Source organism: Melospiza melodia, chromosome 14 (genome assembly GCF_035770615.1).
Source record: "Melospiza melodia melodia isolate bMelMel2 chromosome 14, bMelMel2.pri, whole genome shotgun sequence".
Taxonomy (NCBI): Eukaryota; Metazoa; Chordata; class Aves; order Passeriformes; family Passerellidae; genus Melospiza; species Melospiza melodia.
Window position 1 is genome coordinate 9,553,594 of NC_086207.1, and position 25,997 is coordinate 9,579,590.

At 37.8% G+C, this 25,997-nt stretch overlaps 1 protein-coding gene across 4 annotated transcripts in view; it reads left to right on the forward strand.

Annotated features, from left to right (window-relative positions):
- Positions 1 to 25,681, forward strand: part of GABRB2 (gamma-aminobutyric acid type A receptor subunit beta2) — a 139,518-nt gene extending 113,837 nt beyond the window's left edge. For 3 of the 4 annotated variants that reach the window (XM_063168621.1, XM_063168619.1, XM_063168620.1), the window contains 4 exons: positions 395 to 547; positions 3,733 to 3,977; positions 15,901 to 15,951; positions 19,522 to 25,681. In XM_063168621.1, coding sequence (XP_063024691.1) covers positions 395 to 547; positions 3,733 to 3,977; positions 15,901 to 15,951; positions 19,522 to 19,869 — 797 coding nt within the window. In that variant the 3' untranslated portion in view covers positions 19,870 to 25,681. The remainder of the gene's footprint in view (positions 1 to 394; positions 548 to 3,732; positions 3,978 to 15,900; positions 15,952 to 19,521) is intronic. The other variant, XM_063168622.1, reaches the window with a different exon arrangement.
- The last annotated feature ends 316 nt before the right edge of the window (positions 25,682 to 25,997 follow it).

The following is a 25,997-nucleotide window of genomic DNA, read 5'->3' on the forward strand; positions in this document are numbered from 1 at the left end:
TCAAGTACTACAATATTTCTGGTGTCCAGTGACAAAAGAGTAGTGTTGCATTTCTTGGAGAGTTTAGGATCAGGGTCGCACTGAAGCTGGCATATGAGAGTTTGTCAGGGAAGAGGAATTTCTGTGCTTTGCTGCTCTAATTTGTGTTTTGGCTGTTGATTGTTCAATGTTATGATTACCAGCAGATAGGCAACTAGAACATCTTTGTGTCCTTAGTATAAAAGATCATTTAATCCCAATTCTTGCTAGAAATTCTGCCCCTGAATATCCTGGGTCTTTCAGCTCTGAGTGTACTCCACATTGAATGAAAAAATAAAACAAAAATGACAGAAAAGAAAAATGTTTTCAGGCATTATACAAATAAATTATGGCCATACCAAATATTCTCTTTTAGGTGCCTACCCAAGGCTGTCTCTCAGCTTTAAACTTAAGAGAAACATTGGTTACTTCATTCTGCAGACCTACATGCCTTCTATTCTGATCACTATCCTGTCCTGGGTTTCCTTCTGGATTAATTATGATGCTTCAGCTGCAAGAGTTGCTTTAGGTAGGCATTTTTACACATCTCATGCAGTGTGCATTAGCTGAATGGTTTTTCTAGCTTCTGGCTGAGTGGATGGTGCATGATTTGAAAGTAAAAAATATATGTGTTAGATCTTTTTATGTCTGGCTTTTTAAGCTTTGTATTATTTGAATCAGCATTTTAAACATCAGAATTTAAATAAAAATTAAAGTGATTTCATGTCTGAATCAGCTAACTTTATAATCATTGTAATCAAAATAACCCTAATTGTCTCAACATATTCTGTTGTTCTCTTGCTGCTTGTTTTTTCCTCTGAAAAGAATGCACTTAGTTTGCTTTTGCCCATGGCAGTCCAGAACACACATTCAGCATTGTGTTATGGATTGTAAATTGCTTTTCCTTTCAGGAATTAAATAAAGTTCTACTAGGTTTGTATAGCTCGCTTGTCCTTATGTTGAGGGAGTGCCGCAAACCCAGTTCCAGGTTTCTGAGTTCAGGACAGACATTGAGGGGCTGAAGTGTGTCCAGGGAAAGGCAGCAGAGCTGGGGAAGGGTCTGGAGCACAGAACTGATGAGGAGCAGCTGGAGGAGCTCAGCCTGGGGAAAAGGAGGCTCAGGGGGGACCCTCCTGCCCCCTAAAACTCCCTGGCAGGAGGGTGCAGCCAGCTGAGGGTTGGTCTCTTCTGCCAAGTGAAAGACCGAGAGGAAACGGCCTCGTGTTATGGCAGGGGAGGTTTAGATTGGATCCTAGGAGGAATTTCTTCACCAAAAATGTTTCTAGCCTTGGCAGAGGTTATTCTGGGAAGTGGTGGAGTTACCATCCATGGAGGGATTTAGAAGATTTGAAGATTTGGTGCCTGGGGACACGGTTTAGTGGTGGATATGGCAGGTCTGGGTTAAAAATTGCATTCAATGAACTTAAAGGTCTTTTCCAACCTAAATTATTGTGAGAGCCTGATTATTTTTTCCTTACTGTTACCTTATGTTCCAGAAGCAAAACTGTTTCCCTAATTAATCTCTAGAGTACTTGTCTATCTCATCACTAGTCCTATGTGTATCTGTTTATTCTGTGCCCCTCATCATAAGGAGCATGTTCCAAAAATAAGTATTCTCTATTGCCAAGTTTTGTCAAAATCAGACTGATTCCTGCCAGTACAGCTCTTGTATAGCTAAAATAAGTAAAACCCCATAAAAGATGCCATTGAAAATTTGACATTTTAATGTTATGGAATACATCTGAGTTTTACCAGGGCTTTCTGTGTAGCATTTTGCCTTAAGAATTTCAGACTGCAGACATCCTGAAAACGCTGGAGGAAAGCAAGATAAAGCAACTGTAGCCTGTAATTTTTAGCTAAGACTCATTACAGAAGGTTGCAGTTTATCTGTTTAAGAATACACTTATGGAATCCAACTACTGTTTGCTTGACTGAGCTCCTTTTATTACAGGTGTAATGTTTTTTATGCTATGCAAAAAATCCAAGTCCAAGATAAGGACTGAACAAGATGTCCCTGAAAAAATTCAAACACAAAAAGGAAACCTACAGAGGGTGTTGGCAAGGTCAGGTAGCCTGTGAAAAATGCACAAAAAAAATCTGAGCAGCCAGGGATCAGGTTAGGTAAGCTAAAGCCCTAAGACAGAACTAAATCTGTCCAGGGACATCAAAGGCAACGAGAAAAGCTTCTGTATAGGTACATCAGTGCTAAAAGATGATGAGGGAAAATGGGAGTCTTCTCTGAAAGAAAACAGGAGGCCTGGATAGCCAGGATCTGGAGAAGACTGAGGTACTGAACACCTTTTCAATGTTTTGCTCTCATGGACGTGTTCCAGACACATTGCTCAAGCTGCAGAAGGCAAAGGCTGGCACTGGGAGAATGAAGAGCCACCTGCTTAAGGGATCTTCTTGGAGACCCTCTAAGGAACGTGGGGATCCCAAGCACAAAGTCCATGGGACTTGATGAGATGCATCCACAGGGCCTGAGGGAACTGGGAAATGAATTGGCTAAAACTCTATCCATTATGTTTGAGAAGCCATGGCAGTCTGGTGAAGTCTCACTGACTAGAAAAGTGGAAGCAAAGCCCCCTTTTTAATAGAGGGGACAAAAGAAGACTTGAGGAACTACAGAACTGTCAGTCTCACATTTGAGGCTGTCAAGGTCATGGAGCAGATCCTCCTGGAAACTATGCTAAGGCACATGGAAACCAAGGAGATGATGGATGAGAGCCAGCCTGGCTTCACTAAGGACAAGTTGTGCCTGACAGAGTCTGTGGCCATCTAAAGCAGGGTCCCAACACTCATGGGAAGAGGGAAGAGCAACTGATGTCATCTACCTGAACTTGTGCAAAGCATCTGGCACTGTTATCCATGAGATCCTTGTCTCTAAACTGAAGAGTCGTGGATTTGTTGGATGGACCACTCAGTGGATAAGGAGTTGGCTGGTTGCACTCAAATAGTTGAAGTCAACAGTTTGATGTCCAAGTGGAGACCAGCGACAAGTGTCCTCAGGGGTCTGTGTTAGGATTGTGCTGCTTATCATCTTGGACAGCAACATGGACAATGGGATTGAGGGTGTCCTCAGCAAGTTCCTGAGCTGTGTGGTGCTGCCCACATGCTGGAGGGAAGGGATGCCATCCAGAGGGGCCTTAACAGGCTGGAGAAATGTCACAAAGATAGTTGTGTGACTGGAGCACCTCTCTCTATGAAGACAGAGTTGAAATTGTTCAGCCTGAAGCAGGGAAGGCTCCAGGGAGACCCTAGGGCACCTTTGAGAGCCTAAAAGTGCTCCCAGAGAGCTGGAGAGGGACTTGGGAAAAAGGGGAATTCCTATAAACTGACAGCTGAGTACTGAGGATTTAGATTAGATCTTAGGAAGAAATTCTTCTCCATGAGTGTAGTGTCACAGTGGATTATGTTGCCTGGAGCTGGGGGATCCCAGGGATCCCTGTCCCTGGAAGCATTCAAGGCCAGGGTGGATGGGGTTGTGAGCAACCTGGTCTAGTGGAAGGTTCCCTGTCCATGGTACTTGAGGGAGCCCTTCCAACCCAAACCTTTCTAGGATTCTGTTAATATGTACAATGGTTAGAGATATCTTTTGTCCACCAGGGGAAAAAAAATATTTTTCAACTCCATAATTTGAATAATATAAGTTGTTATTCTAGAAAATAAATAAAAATTATTTCAATCACTAGATTTCTCAATTCTTTTTTCCAGGAATCACAACTGTGCTCACAATGACAACAATTAACACCCATCTTCGAGAGACTCTTCCCAAAATTCCCTATGTGAAAGCCATTGATATGTACCTTATGGGATGTTTTGTCTTCGTTTTCATGGCTCTGCTGGAGTATGCATTGGTCAACTACATCTTCTTTGGCAGGGGACCTCAGCGTCAAAAGAAAGCAGCAGAAAAAGCTGCCAGTGCCAACAATGAGAAGTTGAGAATGGATGTCAATAAGGTAAACTGTAATGGGGACACATTTTTAGCATTTTCCCAGGAAGACAGGCTCTCACTTGTGTCAGACAGTGCTTTAAAATGTAATTTCTTGTAGAAAATGAGTGGAGTGGAATTGTGATGACCTTGTCTTAGCTCTGCAGAGCAGTGTGCTTAGGCACCCCAGCAATGAATGCTGCCCTCCAGCCTGGGAGGCTGAATGTCTTGTTTCTAAAGCATGCAGTCAGTGAAGTTTTACTGAGAGATGTTTTCTTAGTCAGAATGTAGACTTGAATATGTACAACCTGTTTCCAAAGGAATAAATCCAAAATGATGGCTGTATATTCTAGTAAGAGCTGTATGGAACATTTGAACTAAAATCTAAATTTAACCTGCTTTCATAAATCTTTCAGATGATCTGGATAAGAAATATTTGCCACAGAAGTGTTTAAAGTTTGAGAATTTTGCATATTTTCAATGTCTAATGGGCCAGAATACTATTGAATAAATGGGGAGCTTCTCAGAAATAAACCATCAATGTGCTGTGTACTTAATTTTGAATCTCAAAGTGGCCCCCTAGGGATGGAGAATTGAGGCAGAAAAGGTATTTGCCAAGATACACACTTCTGGGAAAAGTATCCATTATGCTTAATGAAAATGGGGCACTTATCATAAAGCACTTGTAATTTATCACTTTGACCATTTTGGAATGAGTTTCACACGGTGGCAAATCTGTGCTGAATGCAAAAATATTCTCAGTCTAAAATGTGTAAACTTTCACACACACGCGAAGTTGGAAAGTTACATAAGATTGAATAATCTTTGGGAGTTTGGGGGCCTTTTGGAGGGGTAAGAGGTTTGTGGGATTTTCTTTCATCAGGGGAAGCTCTTTGAGTTGTAAATCATCATGACAGTCGAATGAGAAAAAAATCAAAGTCGAATTCTTAAAAAAAAAAAATCTGTGTTAGAAAAAAAGCAAGGGATTATTTGTCAATTGGAAACTTAAGTTTCATACAGCTCTAATACTGAAATTTCTAATGTTTGTTCAGAGCCTCTACACACATAGTGGGTCTGCAGAGAGAACTTTTTATTCAAAAAATCCATCACATATTGATAGCACAAAATCGTTTTACCGGTTATAGTTTATAGTCTTTTAAGAAGGAGAGTTATATCATCACAGTTCATAGCTCATCCTTTTTTTTTTTTTTTCTTTTTGACTGGAGAGAAATTCATATTTTAATGAATGAAGGCATACTCATAATGATGAATTTAATTTTAATGTTATATTACCATATATCACCTTTTAGCATTATAAAGTTCATGAAGACACTGTAATACATTTTTATTTCCATTGGTGATTTTTCAGCAATGAAAAAAATCTGTGAGTTTTTATTTAAACTCTTAGGGGTTTTTTCTCTTTTTTTAGATTAAATTTCACTTTTAAGGTGCTATAAACTACCCTGTAAGTAATTTTGTAAGATTAAACTTGTATTTACCTGAAGTCTTTCCTCTGATATCAGTGGAAATTTAAGATCCATAGGTGTCAGACTGCCATCAATAGCTGAGGTATATTTTTGTACGCTTTGCTTCACTTGTGGTGTTTTAAACATTCTTTTTCATACAATAGACCTTTCAGCTGTGTAACAGAATAGCCAAAGCCCAGTGGCAAATTGCTGATCATGAAGCAGAATTTGAAAGCATAGCTGGTGTGTTAATCCAATTCACTAGACAGAGTAATTTCAATAACTGTTGCAGAGCTCTACCAGCTTACTGGATTGACACAAGGTATGCTGTGGAACACAAGGAAGAATTCTACATTATTTGTATTTTTTTCATAGTGAGCCTTTCAGTTAATGCTCTAGGCCAGCATGGCTAAGAGTCTCTGTCAGTTCTGCTCTGGTACCCAGATCCACTCTGATCTGGTAATCAGGTCTGCAATCCTTTGAGCAATAGGCAGGGAATCAAACAGGAGAGGATCAGAGGACTTGTCCTGCTGCACAGACTGCTCTGGGGAGAAGGAAAGGAGCTGACAGCTGTTCGTGTTGTTTGACCAGCAGCGAGAAAACATATTAATATTTAATGGACCTGAATATTTTATCTATTAAAGGGAGACAAATATTATGTAATTATTTTCATTGAAAAGAATCAAAAAGGGGTCCAAACTGCTGAAATTAGTTCAGAAACAGTTTTTTTGTAAAAATCAACATATTTTAGAAATGGGATCACACAAACACTCCATCTTTAACTAGGCTCCAATAGGGAAGGACTGATTTTACAAGGTATGAGTGTTCTTTTGTGATATGACAAGATTCCTCTTGAATCACTTTGTGCAATATTATGAATTCATAAGAATCAGATACTATACAGGAGAAGATTGATGCCATGAGGAATAAACCTCAAAATATAAGGATGAAAACTTCTACGCAAAACTTCTGTTGCTGCATTCAGCGTTGACACTGTAAAAGAAGTGGATAAATAGTTATTGGAACTGCTATTTGTAGTGCAGTATCTCTGCTTATACTTTAGAGACCAGAAAATCTGTAATGGTTTTCTTGCAATTCCAACACTCTTATTTAGTAACAATCTCATAAAACTCTCAATCAACCGAATGTGGTGAGAGGAGAAGTGCTGACTGGTCCTCTCATCCACAACTCTGCTTGCAAAATCAAAGAAGTTAATTCATGCTCCCTTTATGCTGTTTCATTCTCTTCCATGGACAGATCCAGGGTGGACACAGGCATTGGTAATCTCTCTGGTTTTGCTTGGTGTTATTCAGAAGATGTTAGGGAGCCTACAACACTGCGTGCAAGGGAAGCTTTATTTCCGTGGCCGTGGTATCTGCTGAATCCATTTTAATCTCTTGGAGATTTGGTGACTCAGGTGTCCTTGTTTTTTCCCTTTGAGTGAACTTCATCAGGCTGGCTGCAGAGCTTCCCCAGGGTTATTCCAGATGAAACTGTGGCCACATATTTCTTTACATTTCACATCATATTCTTATCATGTGCAAAATCTGGTAGTTTGGGGTTTCTTCTTTCTTTTTTTTTTTCAAGTCCTGGAATAGTTTGAGTCAGAAGGGACCTTTAAAGGTCACCTACTCCAACCTCATTTTAATGAGCAGGGCCATTTTCAGCTAGATCAGGTTGCTTAGGGCGCCATCCAATGTGACCTTGGATCCCTGTTTCCAAGGATGGGGCATCCACCACCTCTGAGCAACCTCTTCTGTTTCATCACTCTCATTTAAAAAAAGTTCTTCCATATATCTAGTCTGAATCATCACAGAAGATATACTCCATTTTCAAAGATTGTTCATCCTGTTTGTGGTAATGGAAGGGGTAGGGAAGGAATTGGGCCTGTATCTTGATTTGCTTCTTGGATACTGTAATCTGAGTAATAAAATCATGTAGAAATTTAAAAAACATAAAACTCAGACTGAGTTACCAGCAGATAGATTGCCACAGACTTGTTAAATCATGTAGGACTTACTTGATTTTCTTTGCAGTGAGTTCAGATAAAAATGGCTGTATCATCATTTCACTCTTGAAACTTCTCAAGCTGCATTTAGCAGTTTGTTCCTTTAGTCTAACTCATCATCTTTTGCCTCGTCAAGACTAGTTGTTCTTTCTGTAAACAATCTATTGTTGCTTGTAGGTAAATCACTGCCTTTCTTCTTACTCTAGAAGAGTACTTACTCCTTCGTTTATTTGAGATAGCATTCACATCATTTCCTCACCTCTCTTTTCAAGTTTTTCATCTTATGTCTTGAAATGCCTTTCTTGCCTTGGAGGTCTCAAGTTTCTTAGTCTCTTCTGTTCTGATTGGCAAAGTACTGCAAGTGTACATAAGGATAGGTACACTGGGAGTGTCCTATGTCTGCTTGAGGACCTAGCATGTCATAAAGTATGATATATATACTGTAAGCCACTGTTATGTCTTCTTATTCTGTGAACTTTTGTGTTTGAGAATGTTGATGGTCATCAGTGTCCTTTTGGTCCTTTGCATTTCATGAATCTTCATGCTAATATTGTCTGTGCTTCTTCAAGATGATTAAGATACATCAAAATACAGGGCCAAATTCCTGCCTCTGACTTCTCAGTCTCTTGCACCTGTCTTCCTGTGGGTAATTATACATTCATCTGGGACATGTTATCCCTTCTATTTTAAAACTATGTACCAAAGGCTTTACTGAAATCCATAAATCATATCTCATACAAATGGTCTAGAAAGATTTGGTCTGGAAGCCTCTGTGACCCTGTTTTTCTTTCCATTGTGATTTTTTTTTTCTTGTTTCCTTTTGGGATAGAAGGGGACTAGGGGAGGGGAAACAAGCCACTGTCATAAATTTTTTCACATTTTCTCCCAGTGAAGTTTGGCTTTGTCTCCAAGAAGATGACTCACCTTACCACAATTCAGTGTAGAGCCTGGTACAGCTGCAAATGATTTCTTAGGCAGACCCCCAGCCATTTTAATAAGTTTCATTTCTGTTATGAGAGCTCAGATAATGAGTTTCTTGGTGCTTTCTCAGAGCTGATTTATTCCTCTTAAATTTTTTCCAGAATCTAGGAGCCAAGTTATTTTTGGTTAATTTTAAAATATACTCTTAATTTGTTGTTTCTAATAATTTTACCTTGGATATTTCCATCTTGGAACTCTGATTGAGATGGGCTTGCTGATGCTGACCATTGTGATGAGTCTGATATGTCTTCTAGACATTTGCTTCTGATCACCTGCCAAGTTCTATATTTTCCATATGTTTTCCTGTGTTACTAAATTTCCTGTCAGCCAGCTGCATAAGCTGCTGATTTGTCTATTGGATTCTACTGCTGTTTTTTCTACAGTTGCTCATCTGACCCATTTGATCCAAACTACTATGTACATGAACTGACTACTCTTGAGACATAAGTAGGGTGAAAATGCTTCTCAATATCAATGAAATCTATATTTGTTATTCTGGATAGATCAGAAAACCTTCGTTAGAGTGGTAAAACCACGTCTGTCACTTTAAAGACCATGGTAAATGAAAGGCTGACTCTTCTTCCTCTGTAAAGAAGTGCTTCTTGCCATCTGGATGTTTGACAAGAGTGATTCCCATGGAACAGCAGCTCTGTGCCATCCTCTTCCACAGCAGCAGAGGCAGCAGAGATGATACTCACTGTGAGTATTGGGAGCACTTCCTACAGGAAGACTCTCATTAAAGGAAGAGCTAAAGATCTGTCTCTTGAAGGAGGTCCTGGTCAGTCTCTTCAATATCATATTGTTGCCTCACTAGGACATGACCCACAAACAGGATATGATACTTCCTTTTTCTAACTCGGATATCAAACCTTACAGAGGCATTACCACATAATGATTTAGTGCAAAATTCTTCCATTTCTACTCCTTCTAATTCTTACTGATATGTCATTCAGGTAGTGTTTAAGTTATTTCTATGTTATTTAATTTTTTTCTTTATAGTTCAATCATCTAGGTTTATAAGAGTTAGCAAATTAACATTGCTTATATAGAATTTCTTAGCTATGTTCTTTCAAATAATTTTATTTGCTACTTCACAGAAGCAGCATTACGTTTTGCTTAATGTAAAATACATGTAAATACATCATTAAATGTGGTTTTGGATTGCATGCAGTTGCAGTAATGACTAAAGTCTATATGCTTCCAACTTAGCTTAAAGCACAGAGAATGCTCCAATGCACAGGCAATATACCTGAAGTATATGATAACATAAGTCACATAAATAAAACTAACTTTAATTTTGCAATCATACTTGGTTATTGTGAGCAGTAACACAGCAATTTCCCTCTGGGAAAGAAGGGAAAAATGTCAGCGTATTATGCAATGCTTTGTAAAACTGTTTATGCAGATTTATTCAGTCATTTTCTGTAAATAAATGTGAAGTGACATTGCTAACCTCTGCATGTTTAGATAAGGTTCCTTTTTAAACATACTGAGTGTATTTTTAAAACAATGAGTAATTCTTTACTCAGACCTCTTTCTATTACATAAGGTAATAGAAAGGCAGCACACCTGAAAGGGACAGTGTATTGCTGCTCATAGTGCAAACCATGAACAAGGGAAGCTGTCAGACTACTGGCATTTTTCCATCCAAAATTTGGGTGCCAAGAACATGGAATGTCAATATGACAATGACTTTAAACACATCTTAATAGATTTGAATACAATAGAAGTGTTCTCAAAAAGTTAATGAAGGGCTTAGGAGGGTAAGAGGGTTTAAACAAATAAGGTATCTTTGCAATTCATTGCCCTCCTGGCCCACTGTTGTTATATCTGGATTAGCACAGGGGTGCTAGAGGAGGTGAGATGGCAAACCAATGACAAATAGAAACTTAACCTGCCCTCAGAAACACTTGGTAACTTTCTTCCCCTTCAGGTTGTCTCAGCTGCTATTTTTTTCCCCACAGCTTTTTTGACTAAGGAAAGGAGTCTGACTGAGTTTAGCTGGATTAGTTTAGTAGTTCTGCTCAGATCTTTCCGTCTAAGGGAGCTGTATTGCATTATCAGAGCTTTGAGAGAAATAAGAGTATGCAATCACCTGTTTCACAAGTGATAACATCTAATTATTTCAACTACACTGGTAGGCTAAAGATGGAGTGGCAGTTTGTAATCTAGCAAGGAAATGGGGCTCCCACAGCATCCTCCTTCCCCAGATGCCCACTTTCAGATTCACTGTCTAATGTATGGGGATTCTTGGAGCAGGGACACTGAGAACTGTCTAGTCCATTGTGCCAGAAGTGTCCTCTGTTCCAGCAGCACACTAGGAAATGGCACAGTCAGTTCAGGTGCTGCTGTGCTACCTGACATTTCCCATGACAGCTTCCAAACTTCTTTTCACCACTTTACTAGAGAATAACTGGAAGAGCCTTGTATTTTTTTTTTTAATCTGTCATATCCATAGATGTCTCTAGAGAAGGATGGGTGAATTAGATGAAGGAGTGTGTGTTAACCTGAGCCAAAGGGAATGCTCTGATCTGTACCTGTGCCTTTTTGCAGCTTGTGATGGCTTTCAGTCTCTGCAAACAGACAAGGTCACTCTCCTCAATTTTCAGGCTGTGGTGTGAAGATGCATTAGCAGGGATGTAGGCCTGAGGTAATAGACCTTGCTCCAAAGCAGTGCTCCAAAACAATTAGGCTTGGCTAATGCCTTTATTTCCCCACTGATTTACTGCTGGCTTGCCACTGGCCTTTTCAGTTCATAGCAATATTTGTTCATTTCTATCTGAAGAAATCATATAATGCATCTTCAGGGAGAAGAAACTATTGCAAAGGTACCTAAAACCAGTCAGTACTTATTACATAGAATGGCACTTTATACCCTAAGGACTAGAGGTACTTCTAATATAAAACATGAGTAAGCATATATAACATGTAAGTGTATATAACATTACAAGATGTAAAAGCTTTTGGTAAAAAGAGGATTTTTAAACTGGTCATATGCACAGACTCAGTTAATAAACTGAACAGGATATTAAAACACTAAGGCAACAGGAAGTTCTTAAAATTTCAGTCTCAAATCCTTACTGCTCTATATTGCAGGAGCTAATGCTGCCACTGTCCAGATGTCAGTGAATTCATCCTCTTTCTTTCTCTCCAAGGAGAGTTTTCCTTTTGTTTGCAGTACAGGTAAAGCTGCACAAGGACTGATTGTTGATCCAGGATCAGAAGGTATTCTTTCCACAGTAGTTTATTGAAGGCCATGTAACAAAGTAGGCATGGATGATAAAACCTTGCCTTTTCTCCTAAATTTCCATTCATGCATTCTCAGGGAACAAGTTGCACATGAAGCAGTCAGCAATGCACAGGGTGTCTGGCCAGCCTCTGCAGGTTTTATCAGACCAGAGCTTGGATAGGAGTGAAATTTGAGGAGGTTCCAGTTTTGGCTCACAGCACTTTGCAGAAGCAGTCAGAAGGTGATTTTCCACGATCTGTGCTGGTATTCCACATGACATCTGAATAAAGGTCAAGGCAGCTGCGTGAGGCTTTTTTCCCCAGTTGCACTCCTTTGAATGCCATATTTAATTAATGTAAGACCAAAGCCTGTGCACTTGTTTAAAACACATTCTCCTCTTTACTTTTGTACTGCATCTACAGCCTGTGACCCCGAGCAGAACACAACTTTTAGTTCATAAAAGAATCCCTTAGTGCAGTTTAGGTCATTAGATCAAGTTGTGAAGAAATAAGACACAAAAAAAGACAAATTATTGTCTTAAATAATTACAGTGAAGTACCTGCAGTCCAGAAGGTGTGTCTGGCTAGGGAAATTTAGTGAATTGATTTCCTGAAACACAACACATTTTAATTTAGTCAGATTTGGGTGTTTTTTTTATTTTAAAGCAGAAGATTTTCATTTTAATATTGTCAGGACTAGTCCTCTGAGCCTTGCAGTATCTACAGCTGTGGAACTGTCTCTGTTTCAGGCTTCTTAATCAGCAATGAACTGATCATATGAAATATTTTTTTGGATCTTTTTTAATTTGAGCATTTGTTGTAAAATGTTAGAAATTCATCTTTTTTTCCTTTGTAACAAAATCTTCTCGGTGATTTTTCCATAGAAAGATCTCAGGAATTTTCTTTTAGTTTTGTTGTTGTTGTTGAATTAGTTGCAGTTTCTCTCCAGAGTTTTATCCTTGGACCTCTTGCTGTCTCTGAACATGTTTGTCTTTGGCCTGGGCCCAAGAATTATGTGTTCCCCAAAACCACAAGCCTGACTCTGTTGACAAGTGAGTATATCACGGTCAGACGGATGGAGCTGGTAGACTGCCATTCAGCCCACCCACTCTCATGACAAGGATGTGCTGTGCAGTTCTTTGCGCATTATATTTGGCTTCAAACAAGAAAAATAACATCTTTAGTATATTTTACAGACGCTGTTCTAGAGGAGCAACTTAAAAACCTTATTTTTTACCATCTATTTCATATTTCAAAACCGTAGCTATATCCAAATTATACCCTTGAAATTTTGAAAGTTGTGGTGATAATTGTGTGTTTGATGCATTTTTTTTATATCTTTCACAACACTTTCTTATATAACCAATTTTGCTCTGTTTCTGTAGTAGATTTTTGATGCTAGATGTATCTGCTAAATTGTATTTTGTAAGACACCATAATGGGAGACTTATGATTGTTATAAAGGCTTGATGAAAATTTGATTTTTTCACAGATGGAAGTGAGCAGCTCGAGATGCAAGTTCTTGCTGATGTGTTCTTTTTTTATATTATCTTCAAGAAAATTAATTATATTCTCTTAAATGGGATGATATTTTTAAAAAGAAATGACAATAACTTAATCAGAGTAGTATTACTAAAAATCTGGACTGCCCAACACCTCAGTTTTTGTGAAACAGGATTTAAGCTGTTGTTAATTGCTACCCCAGACATCTTCTTCCCAGATCACCTTCCTCTGCTTCCTCCTAAATGTCTCTATAGTAAAAAAATTGTTGCTAAAAATTCTATTTGAGAAGACATTGATATAAACTTCAAGCTTATTGGATTCTGTGCAGAGGTTTGAACAAGCTCATATTTCATGGGCTTTTTCCAAATGTCATCAAAGCAAAGATGCTTTAGCCTCTCAAATTTCATCTGGGCACTCATTCTTCAGTGCCTTAAGTACAGAATGCCATGTTTAAGTAATGCATACTAACAGGAATTTATATTTTCAACCATTTCTCCAGAATCCTGCAATACTTGCAACTAAGTTGTTGGTGGGTTACTAAATATAATTATCAAGAAGTCACATATACCAGAAGGTAAAAATGGATGTCTAGAAATTGATTTACAGTTATTTAGAGCAATGTTAAAACTCCATGTTCAGATCTTGTATTTTTCCCTCACCTCCTTTTTTTCTTTAACTCTTACAGATTTCTTGCAGGGTCAGGGTGTGCTTAGATATTTATTTGAAAGGTCAAGAACCTGACGAAAATCCTTCTGTAAAATTTGCAGAGTTTCTCTGAAATTTCTCATCTGAAACCATGTGAAGCAACCTGAAACTATAAGACTTCCCCATTAGTGTCCTCTATTTGCACTCTTTACAGCCTGACCCAGATTTTATGTATATAAAAATGCATGCTAGCCTGGTTTCTTATACAGTAACTGAGTTTTGGACAGACAATGGAAATGCAGTGTTTGTTGCATTGTTAAAGACATTGTTTCACATATGGGTATTTTAAAATATTAGGCATTTGCGTCTTATAAATTTCTATAGCTTTATCTCAGCAGACTGGCTTATCAAGTCAAAAATACCACTATAACTTTAGGCAGGTGCCTGTTGAAAATCATTAATTGTTTTTTCATCCAGAGTGACCCCAGCAGCAGCTTGCACAGAGCTGTCCACCTCCCACACATGGCCTGTGTAGTCAGGGCTGTCCCCAGAGCTCAGGGGTTCCCTTCCATGAGTCAAACCTTGCTGATGAGGTGAAGATCCCCATTACAGGTAAAGTGCACATCATACTTTCATCTGGTCTTTCTAGAGCCCCTGTGACTAGTCAGAAATAGAATATTACTGGTTTTCCAAGCAAACCTCAGCTTTTAAGAGTTGGGAAACTGTGGTACATAGTAAGGTTTTCATCCGTAACAAATTAAATTATATATCTATATATGTCATGTAAGTCTTCATTGAGAAAGGGATCTTTGTCTTCATTTCTTAGGAATATCACTTCACAGGACGTATAACTGCTATATTTCAGGTTTTAATCTTTGTAATAGACTGGGTACTAGTTTAGACTCCATGGTTTAGCTCACCAGATTTTGTTTTAATCTAATGGCAGTTCTACTTAATAAAAAGTAAGTTTTCAATTTGCAACTGTTTTGTTTGAAAGAGTTTTTTATCAGGAATTCTCTTCCCACTGTCTATTTTATACACAGTTTCTGAGCCAGTCTACCATAAAATACAGTTCCTGCCTGTCATTGAAGGTTACAGGTGAAAATGAACAGTGTATGAGAAAGGAGAAATGTCAATGTTGTATCTTTTCAATTCATCAGTATAAATTTCTCTTGTACAATAAAGATGTGTTTGGCAGAGCAGCAGACCCTAATCAACAAGGAACTGATTTACTGAAAGTTAATAATTTCAGAGGTCTGGTCATCCTTGGAGGATTCCTAATGAATGTGTGTGGGAGTTGTAATTTTCTTGTATTTAACTGTTGCTAATGTATTATTGTAAGAGGAATTCCTCAAGAAAGCCATCATTTTGGAGTTCTAGGTAATAGGAAGAATATATAATGGTAACAATTCTATGCTTTCCTCTGTTCCCTTTGTTTGAGACCATCAAAAAAGTCATGGCCGCTTTCAAGGCTCCAGAGTCAGCTTTTCTTCTGTTTGACCTGGACCTGTAAATGAATCATTTGCATCATCTCTTTTGTCATTCACATTTAAGATTTATTTATAAAAACCCCAGTGTCTTGCATGGTTGCTTAGCTCTGGTAATTTCTCCTCCACTTCTGCCTTCACCTTTTATTTCCATAGTACTTGCTGCTGCTTTTTCTTCATCTTCATCCTCCCTTCCTTTCTCGTCCTGGGAATTTCTCCATTAAGTTTGAACTCTCCTGTTCACCATAAAGAGTCTAGTTCTATGGTTGAACAATCCTTCAGCACCAAGAGATCTTTTTAACCTTCCTCCACCTCCTTTTGAAACCACTTTTACACTTACCTTCCCCCCAGAATAATTTTAATAATTGTTTTCATATCATCATATCTTCCTTGGTCAAATGACCAGTTGGAAAAAATACATTTACATCACAACATTATGTTACCTTGAGGAGCACAGCAAGGCAGTAATAGCACCTCTGAAGCCAGAATGTACCCATGCTAATTGTTGGCTTAGAGGTCCCTATATATTTTAATTACTTGTCCTACTATTATACTACAGTGCTTTAATTTTAAATGAAAGATAACAGCTGCCTTATCTCTAAGGAAACTGGTCTTGATTTTATTAACTTACAGGACAGAAGAATAATTGGCACATATCATTGTCCAGAAATGTATTCAACAAAGGTATCTTTCATTGTTTTCTAATGTTTTTATCCTCAGAGACGTAAAATTCAGGTCTTGACCGGTTATGGTCATTAAAGATCCCATGGCACTTTTTTATAGCGTGGTCATCTCAACCCCAAGCACCTGGGCAAATATCAATTTGTGTAACTGTTCTGCTTACCCAACATTCCCCACCACCACTCACCCACCCCATAGTTTTAATTGGCTACAACATTCTCCATTTCCTCGACTAAAACAAAGTGTGTTGTTCTGCACTGTCAGTCACCACATTTCACCTCAGAGGTGATTGGGCTTCACTGGGAAGTGAAGTGGTTCTTCTTTCTAATGCTTGTAAAGCGCTTTGGGATCCTTTTGAATGGGTGCTGCTGTTTACAGTAAATGTAGATCACTGTCATTCTATCTCAGGCGTCACTTCGTTACAAAAGCATGTTTTAATTAGAGCTGGGCGAATCTACTTGGTGAAAAAAACAGTCCCAGCTCTCTGATAGGGAACCTTTTGGCAAAAGTTGAAGAGTTAGATCCCTTCCCTTCCCTTCCCTTCCCTTCCTTTCCCTTCCCTTCCCTTCCCTTCCCTTCCCTTCCCTTCCCTTCCCTTCCCTTCCCTTCCCTTCCCTTCCCTTCCCTTCCCTTCCCTTCCCTTCCCTTCCCTTCCCTTCCCTTCCCGTGCCTTCTTCAAGATATGAGAAAATGTATTTATTCTTATGGTCAGTTCATTATTCCAGATGCAGGAGGGCCAAATTAGTGCTCAAGAAGCAGCTGAGCTTTGTGGTGTTTTCCTGGGTATTGTAACACTTGAAGGTTCGCCCATCTCTAATATTTACTGTATTTTGCATTATTTCTTCTGAAATAGTCTTAGAATATTGAAAAATGTTGTGCTTCAACTCTGATATGAGTGTGATATGTACAGAAGAAGACATTTTTCCCTAGAAGATAGTTTAGAATATTGCTTAATGTTTTTTTCTGCCCAGCTTCACTAATCTTACTAACTGCTTCCAAGATTATAGACATCTGCAGCATTTTGCTGCATTGAGGAAAAAAGTTGACTGGAGTGACATCATGCTGCTAAAACATGTTTGTGTCTAACTCTGGCAGACTAAAATAGCCTTCCTTGCATGTGTGCTGCATAGAATGTATGCAAATATGTAAAGAGCACTCAAATTTCTAATATCATTGCAGATCAGAAGGATAAAATGGTTAAAGTAGATTCATCCTAAGAAGATTTAAGATGTGAAAAAAATTTTGGCACTAAAATATTTTCAAAAATAGTATCCTAGAATGCACAACATTGAGGTGAAAATAACCCAGGCTCTGGGCTAAAGGGTAAACCCATTACATTAGTGGATGTTATATCCAACTTCCCCTGATGTCACGGGAACTAAAACTACTTTTCTTGAGGTTATATGAAAATAAAGAAAATGTAGTTTCCAAATGGCTTTGCACCCCTCATGTAGTAAACTTACCTCTTGTGATTTTAGACATTTTGGGACCAATGAAGGCCAAGTACCTGTAATTAATTGTTTTATTTTTAGGATCCTGAGAGTCCTATGATTGGCCTGAGATCTAATAACAAAAATGAGTCCCCTTTCGTTTTACCCCAAAAATCAGAAAAGAATTTTCCAAATAAATACACTCATTAGAAAATAATGTTTTAAATCCATCTTGAGAAGTTTCATAGATCTGTTTGAAAGCATTTGCAGATATTTGTTTTTGTTGGAATTACAATGGCAGAACACTACTATTACTTGTCTAATGCAGATGAGAACTGATTTTGATGGCCTTCCTGGATAGAAGCACTGCTCTCTCACTATTTTCAATATCATGCTACAGAGCTCTTAAAGGAATTTCTCTTGAGTTCCAGCTCAACTTTCAGATTTTTCCAGTGCTTTTCCAGTAAAGATTGATTTCCCACACTATGAATTTCATAAATATCATGTAGCTCTTATGAAAAGCTAACAGAAAAGAAAGATTGTCTTTTTCACATTGAGTCATGACATTTGATTTATGATTAAAATATAATGAAACTAGAGGGGTGCAAACTCACACAGATTGGGGAGAAAAAAGAGAGGGAGATTTGTTATCTCAGCAACAGTAGGTTTTCTGCATCACTTGAACAGATGTAATCACTCAAATGACAGTGTTTCAGTAGGTCCAAAGTACCTTTGTGAGTGACTTCTCAGTTCAGAACACTGGGCAGAGGGTGCTTCTGGTTTAAGCCCAGTTCTCTCATCTTGCCATGGTAAATATTACACAGGGGGTTCAATAATGATAAACACAGTCTGCATTGGGCAGTGCAGGGTGGTACAGGCTGCTGACAGCTAGTTTCTAAATATTACAGAATATACTAATACCCTGTTATTGTTTAGAAATCCACAAAGGTCACAGTTTTTGCACTTTGAGTAATAATCATAGAATATATTCTGTACATGAAAAATGAATAATGTGGCTGAGTTATTCATAAAGGAGCTCTGGGATAGTTTTTTCTCTTAATTGGCCTGGAGTGTATCTGCACTACCATCACTAATTCAATGTAATTAATTAGCTTCTCATTAGCTATTATTGTTTTTAAGAACTTTTAGTTAATTATAATCTGTTATCATACAATTCAAAATGCTTAAAGAAAAGGCTGAGAAGAATTAGAACTTCGCTAAATAACTTTTATTTGTTTTCTATAAATGGATTCTTTTTAAAATCTACTTCCACACTCCAGATCTTCTCCAGATTGCCTAAGAGTAGAACTGAGTTCCTTATCTTTGAAATCCTCTTGATTGTCTGAGGGGTTTCTCTACAATATTGCTTTATTATTTTTTTTCACTGAATTGCATTAAAAAATGCATAGTGGCTAAATCTACCCATTGAAACAACTGTTCAATGTACATTTGATGTGATTACATTCTGCATATCTTTCCCATGCTTGAAATTGCAGATCTCTGCTATTACAGCAGCATGCTATTACAGCATGCGTTGTATTGAAGAAATTTATTATTTCTGGGGCATGGAGTTTCCACATAGCTATAGCCAGACTATGCCAGTGCCTTTCCCCAAGTAACCAGCACTCCTGTTTGGAATATGGGGGCCTAAAATGTGCATTCTCTTGTGCAGTGCTCTGTACCTCATTCACAGAGGCAGAGAGACCACGTGAATAATGGCAGTTTATGTCAGAGCCAAAGCTTTCATTTGAAAGAGGAAAAACCAAAACAAAGAAGATCTTTTCCCATTTGATTTCCTTCCAAAACCCCTGAAAATTCCAATATTTGCCCCAGATATCCTACCCAATGACAGAATGCCATTCAGGACCTGAGTGTGTTCTCTGTTCCCAGGTATTGCTTGTGCTTGTTGAGCATCGGGTCCAGGGAAATACCATTTATTGCTTTATACTATACTGGCCCTATTTCTCCTCGAGGTCGCAAATAAATGATAATAAATATAATCCCAGCTATGCTTAGAGTCCTTCAGGCTGACATCCAATCAATTAGCAATGCTAGATACGGCCCTTACCAGCATGGCTTCATTTTGCAGCTGACCGGGCTTCCTTTCCTTCCTTCTAAATCCACCTCCTTATTTTTCTTACAGATGGACCCACACGAAAACATCTTGTTGAGCACGCTGGAGATTAAAAACGAGATGGCTGCCTCGGAGGCTGTGATGGGGCTTGGGGACCCTAGGAGCACAATGCTGGCCTACGACACCTCGAGCATCCAGTACCGCAAGGCCGGCCTGCCCCGGCACAGCTTCGGGCGCAACGCGCTGGAGCGGCACGTGGCACAGAAGAAGAGCCGGCTACGGAGGCGCGCGTCGCAGCTGAAAATCACCATCCCTGACTTGACTGATGTCAATGCCATAGATCGATGGTCCCGCATCTTCTTCCCCGTGGTTTTTTCCTTCTTCAACATCGTCTATTGGCTTTACTATGTGAACTAAGAAACAAAGCCACGCAGGAAGAAAGAACTGGATTTTCTCTTCGAATCTGTTGTACAGCCAAAAGTGGGACTTGGAAAAATTCTATTCAGGACAAAAAGTTATTTTAAAACACCTTAGTTGCTGGCCCACTCTATGGTCTGTTTTTATAATGTTTTGGTTGTATCTGCTAAACCATATATCTGTTAAGTTGCAGTATGGACATATCCCCTTATCAAAATATAAGTGCATTTTGAGTGTAAAGGCAAATTGCGTTTTGAAAATCACTTCTGTCTCATTGTCCCTCACTCTTTTTTTTTTTTTTTTTTTTCTACCCAATGGCCATTTGAGTTTAGTGGTACAAATTATAGAGCAGCATTTGAGAAACAAGTTTTAATTTCAACAGCAGTACATGCCATTCTAGGGAAAGTGCATATCCAAGGCATGCATATACACCAAAAGAGTGTACTAAGTTATCATGCTTATGAAACACATACACTTTACTTTTTAAATGTGTAAACTTGAAAACAAGTAGTGCCTATCATCTTTCCAAGATGATGATGGTCAGAGGTTTCCCAACCATATTCAGGTATTTCCTTTTATTTATTGAAAGAACTGAACCTTTGACTGATAATATTGGGGTTGGGTGTTTGCACAGAAGCTGAAGCAAGAAGCACTAGTTTGTATTTTAAAGAAGGAACATATGCTCAGTCACAGTGACTGTGTTTGGGATCAGTAGAGGAATGTAGGGACAGTATAAAAATGCATCAGCACTGAAATGGTAAATGCTGCTGGGTTGTGTTGAGGAAAGGGAATCTGTCCAAAGTGCCAAAATTGATTGCCCAAATAGTAATTCTGTAGATGGCTGAAGGAAGCCAGTGGTGCCCTGCCTTTCTCCAGGGCAGGGGGAGTGAGAGAGCAATTACAAAGTGCAGGGGCAGGGGAGACAGGAGGCAACATATACATAAAGGTGTTTGTATATACATATATATATATGTGTGTGTATATATATATATATATATATATGTATATACACGGTGCAGGTGAATGTTGTCAGTTGTACACACCTTAGTCTGAAATAGTCATGTGGAGTTGTGTGATTTCTTCCAGGTTTTCATCTTTCCAGCGTTACACTTCCTGCTGTTGGTTAAAGGTTCTGTACCTCTTTCAGCAGTTGGGATCTGAGCATTTCTATTTCTGTACAAGAGGTACTGACAGGGTGTGTTCTCAGTCTGGATTAGGCAATAACATTTCACTTTTTGTTTTCCTTAATGCACTGTTCTAAAGGAAAGAAATTCATAACAATCACTTTAAGAGTTTAAGTACACTCTTGAATGTTTCCTGCTTTAGGGTGATTTCCATTGAAAAACTAGAAAATTTCTGTTTTTCTTTGGGAAAATTCTTTAATTAAAAAGTTGATGTTTTTTTCATTCCATTGAGCTTTATTTTTACAAAATAGCAAAATATATAGTAGAAAAAAAATTAGACAAAATATTTTGTCACTTATTCCACTGTGGAATTCTTTTTGTAATGAAAACAGCAGTCACAAGAGCTGTATAAAAAGTAAAAATTATTGATGGCTTTTACTAGATCAGATCCCCAATATTGTTTGACACAATCTTTCAAGAAGCAAAAGCCACATCTGTTGCATCCATACTACCTCTCATCTGTGTACGAATTTTTGAAAGACACTAGAGACTATAAATGGTTTTTTTCAGGGTACTAAAAAATTCTTTAGAATATTTTTCATAAAATATATTTTTTAATTTTTTTGTTCTTCAAAAGAGTAATTTTCTTACAAGTTTCTGTGGTTTTATTTTTGATTCCCCCCACCCATTTGATAGTAAATGATACTAATAGGAGGAGAATAGTTCTGAGAACTAATAGGCAAATATTCTGACTTGTTTGTTTTTTTGGTTTTTTTTTTTTTTTTTGAGCACTTCATATGCTTATTTCTGGTACAAATAAGAAAGGATCGTTTCAGAGCCTGGGATGGGATTTGCAATACACCCTACCTGCCAGGAAGTTGTGTACATTCACACACTGCCTCCAGGCTCAGACTCTGCAATATGTACAGACAGGTTTCCCTCATGTGATTAACTTTCCAAGTGAAAATTTTGCTCTTTGTTCACACAGTAAATTTGTGACTGCATTTCATGCATAACGCAATAACCTTTGTACATGCACTTGGGATTTCAGCTGATAGCTATGAGTCATGTTGGATTCTTTTTTTCCCAATTTTAAGAAATGGAGCATATCAAAATTCAGTATTTCTCCTCAAAGTCTGTTCTTTGAAAATTATATTAATTAACCTAAATGAAAGCAGTCTTATGGTATTCTTCTGTACCAGCTTTTCTTTCATTTCAGAAATTGCTGACAGCTCCGTTTATTGTTTCACAGAAGCAGAGTGTGACTGCAGGGAGCTCACAGCCTTCCTGTGGTTGATACACATCAAATATAAAACCTTACAGGGAATATGTTGACTCTCTGCATTGGTAACTGCTTCAGCTATTACAAAAATCACAGAGATCGAATCCTGGAACTGCACATTCACTTTTCTGAAGCTACAGTACAAGCCATAATACTCTCTGATATTGCTATTCAGAGAGTGAAAGAAAATGTTTGGTTTCTGCTCAGGTGTCACTAGGAAAGATAAATTATCTGTGGGGAAGGAGCACTTTTGCTTTTACTATGTTCTTCTGGCTATTAATGTGATGTATAAAATTAGTGAAAGAGAAAGATTCTACCATTTTGTACTAAGGCTTAACACTGTGATATAAAAAGATGGGGGTGAGAAAGGCTGGTGAGGCACTATCAAGGAAAAAGCATAACTCGAGCCCCAGGTAAGCACTTACTCCTGAGATACTTGAGTGAAAGTGGGAAATGATGCCAACAGACGTGAGAATGGGGTTTGCTATGTGTGCTACCCTCCAGCTAAACTAGAATAAATTTACTTTTACTTTAGAATTGACCGAAAATAAATATTCTAGATCTTTTTAATCGTGTTAATTGTTGTTGGTTTCAATAAACAAAATAGCAAAGTTAATAATTTAGATAAAAAAACTTGTAATATAATTATAGTTGCACATTTTATTGTTCTATTAGACATAATAGCCAGCAATTAAGGTGTTTTTCATCTTTGCGAAATTCATGGGGGAATTATGACTATAACATGGCACAGTTTTAATGAAATCTTTGAGATCAATCTGTAAATATATACTGTACATGACTGCTAGTAAGTATGATACACATTTTCAGAACTGAAAATTCATGCAACATATTTCTGTGTTTGCATAAGGAATGTTATGTTTCTATCCTATCGCAGTTCAATGACTGGGAAGAAAGACTCAAGCAATGACATTGTGACCATTTCTTTTCTCATTCCCAGGGGAGGAAAACAAGAGTCCTAGATAACAGCATGTGGCAGAGGTCTTCAGAGAGTTCTTACATTCGAATAAAAAAAAAGACATAAAATCTGTAAGGTACAAAAGCACAATGCATAGAGAAAATCAGTGGTGGTCTTATACCTGGGGAAAAATATCCTATTTATTTCAGAAAAATGTGCATTAAAATTGAGCCTCAATTTATTTTCACTCTAATTAGTAGACTGTGTTCCAATCCTACAACACAGTGCAAAACATAAGTGAAGAGATGTGAAACATTTTCCAACTGTATGTGCATATGGACGTACCCCCAAATGTCTGTATGGACATATGTGTGTATATATACACGTGCTGAGTATATATATATATATATGCACACACATTCACATGTTGGTGTGTTAAAGGAATAAGCTAATAATAGTTTTGTTTCTATCATCAACCAGTGTATGAATATATTTTTGAGAAAAAAAAACAAAGAGTAATGTATTTAGAAAAAAAAAAAACCAAACAACTAACTCTACAGGGTAACTGGGCATTTCTATATCAGCAGATCAATGCTTATGATTCGTATGGAGTATTGCACCGTTTGACATGATGATAGTACTGTACCTCCTTGCATCTGGAATTAGACTAGTCCTCACATTGCTTGCCTATTTCTTCTCTCTCTTTTTATAACAGCATTGTCCACTAGTAAGTTTTCAAAACCAACAAATTCCTTAGGGAACCAAGAAAAAAAAAAAAGGCAAAAATAGTAACTATTTCTAGAAAATAATCTAGGGTGGGATGGCCAGGGTACAATACTATATCAGTAGTGATCAAAACATTTTGCTATGTGTACATAGAACATACGATGTGAGCAACCATAACTTAAGCTGAACGTGTGTAAATATTATCAGATTTCTTAAACATTTTTAACTTCTAATTTGTACTTTATGGTAAGGCAAAAAGCTAATTCTACTTATGGTTTAGGTTAATGTGTCCTAAAATTATGTAAATAATTAAATAAGCTGTAAATGAGCAGTCAATAGATACAGTATTTGTTTAGTGACTTTTTTTTACTAAGTACAATAATTGCAGTGCTCTAGCAGAGTAATTTAAACACCCTTTTGCATAAACAGATTTGGACTCCAGATATAAAATAGTACAGGAAGTGCTGTAGTGTAAAATAGCCACCGTGGCAACGTTCCTGCTGGCACAGCTGATTCTTTTGTATGGTTAAAATGTTCAGGCCACACTCAGTACTCAGACTAGCCAAAACTAACAGGGCCTGGTTTTCACTTACAATAAGGCACCTTGATGTTGCTCCAGTGAGTGGAGAGGTGAAGGTGTCTCCAGGTAAGTGAGAATTCAGCTGTCGGGCGATTTCATTACAGAAGCCTGCATATTGCATCTGTCTGATTCTGAAATCTGTCTCTTACGGTATTTAATAGTAGGCTTATATTTTTCTTTAAGGAAAAAAAAAAACACAGGATGTTTGACTGTCGTTAGATAGCATAGTCCCCCAAAGCCAAAGAATCTTCACTCCAGAAATTGTTTAAAAGGAAAATCTAAAAAGTCACTGCTTAACACCAAAGGTAAAGCTTAGTAAAATGCACTAGGAACTTTGTCTAAATTTTTAAGAAGCAAATGGAATGTTGTTGATCAAAAAGACTGCCCTATTCTACTTTGTAAAAATACTGAGAATTTAAATATCCATTATATAAAATTGAAATAGGTAATCTCTACAAGAATATGCAACACTAGCATTTCATAAATATAAAATTATTTTCTTTGTAAGTGCTTTGACAAAAAAATGAAACTTAAATGATGAAAAATCTCACCTCTACTTTCATACTAAGGGTTGTATTTTTTTAATGTTTTTCAGACATGAGGTCATCTATTCCAATTTGATAGCATTTTGTATGTTTTCACTGTTCCTGTCATTTGGCAGATACTCACCAGGCTGTATGGTTCATGGTCTGTCCTGTTACTTTCAGTTGAAGACAAAAAGAACATTTGAAACATGATTAATTCTGACAAACTGCCTATGATTTGACTTCTATCACGTTTTTATTGGCATGGGTGTTTAAATGGTTCTGTTAGTACTGTCTTTGCACAGTTCTGAGTTATCTTTTACTTAGTACTATTTATTTCATAATGTAGTAATCATCAGCCTTACTAATGACCTTGTAGCCTTTCTTATATGCACATAATGCACATTTTCCAATGGCTAGAAAATGCAAAATACTAGTGGATATCATTGCATCAGATCTTCATGTCTTTCTCAAAAGGACTGCTAACCTCTGGGATTTATGAGGTAGTAAAATGATGATTGTAAATGAGTAGCACATAAGAGATATTTTCTTGAATTTAAAATTATTGCAGCCAGTTTCAGCATGTAAATATATAATAATGTTGGCTAGTGTGTAATTCTTGAATTTAAAAATATAAATAAAGAAAACCTAAAATATGTACATGTAGTTGTGTTATGTTGGGCAGGCTCTTTTCTCAAAGCTGCAGATTTCAGTTCTCATCTGAAGTGAATAACTCTGAGTTTGGGTCAGAAAGGGACTCAGAAGTTGGGTGTTGAGGCACCTGAAATGTAGGTGTAGGATGGGAAGGGGGGAACCATAACATGGTGTTAATTTGCCTGTGCAGCCCTTGGGGGAGCTGAGTGTCTGGGGAGTGTAAGCAACGTGCAGTGAGAAGCCTGGTGCTGGTCAGCAAGGAAAGGCTGAGAGGAGGGAGAACAGCTGAGAAATCTCAGAGCTTCAGCAGCACCTCCTCAGA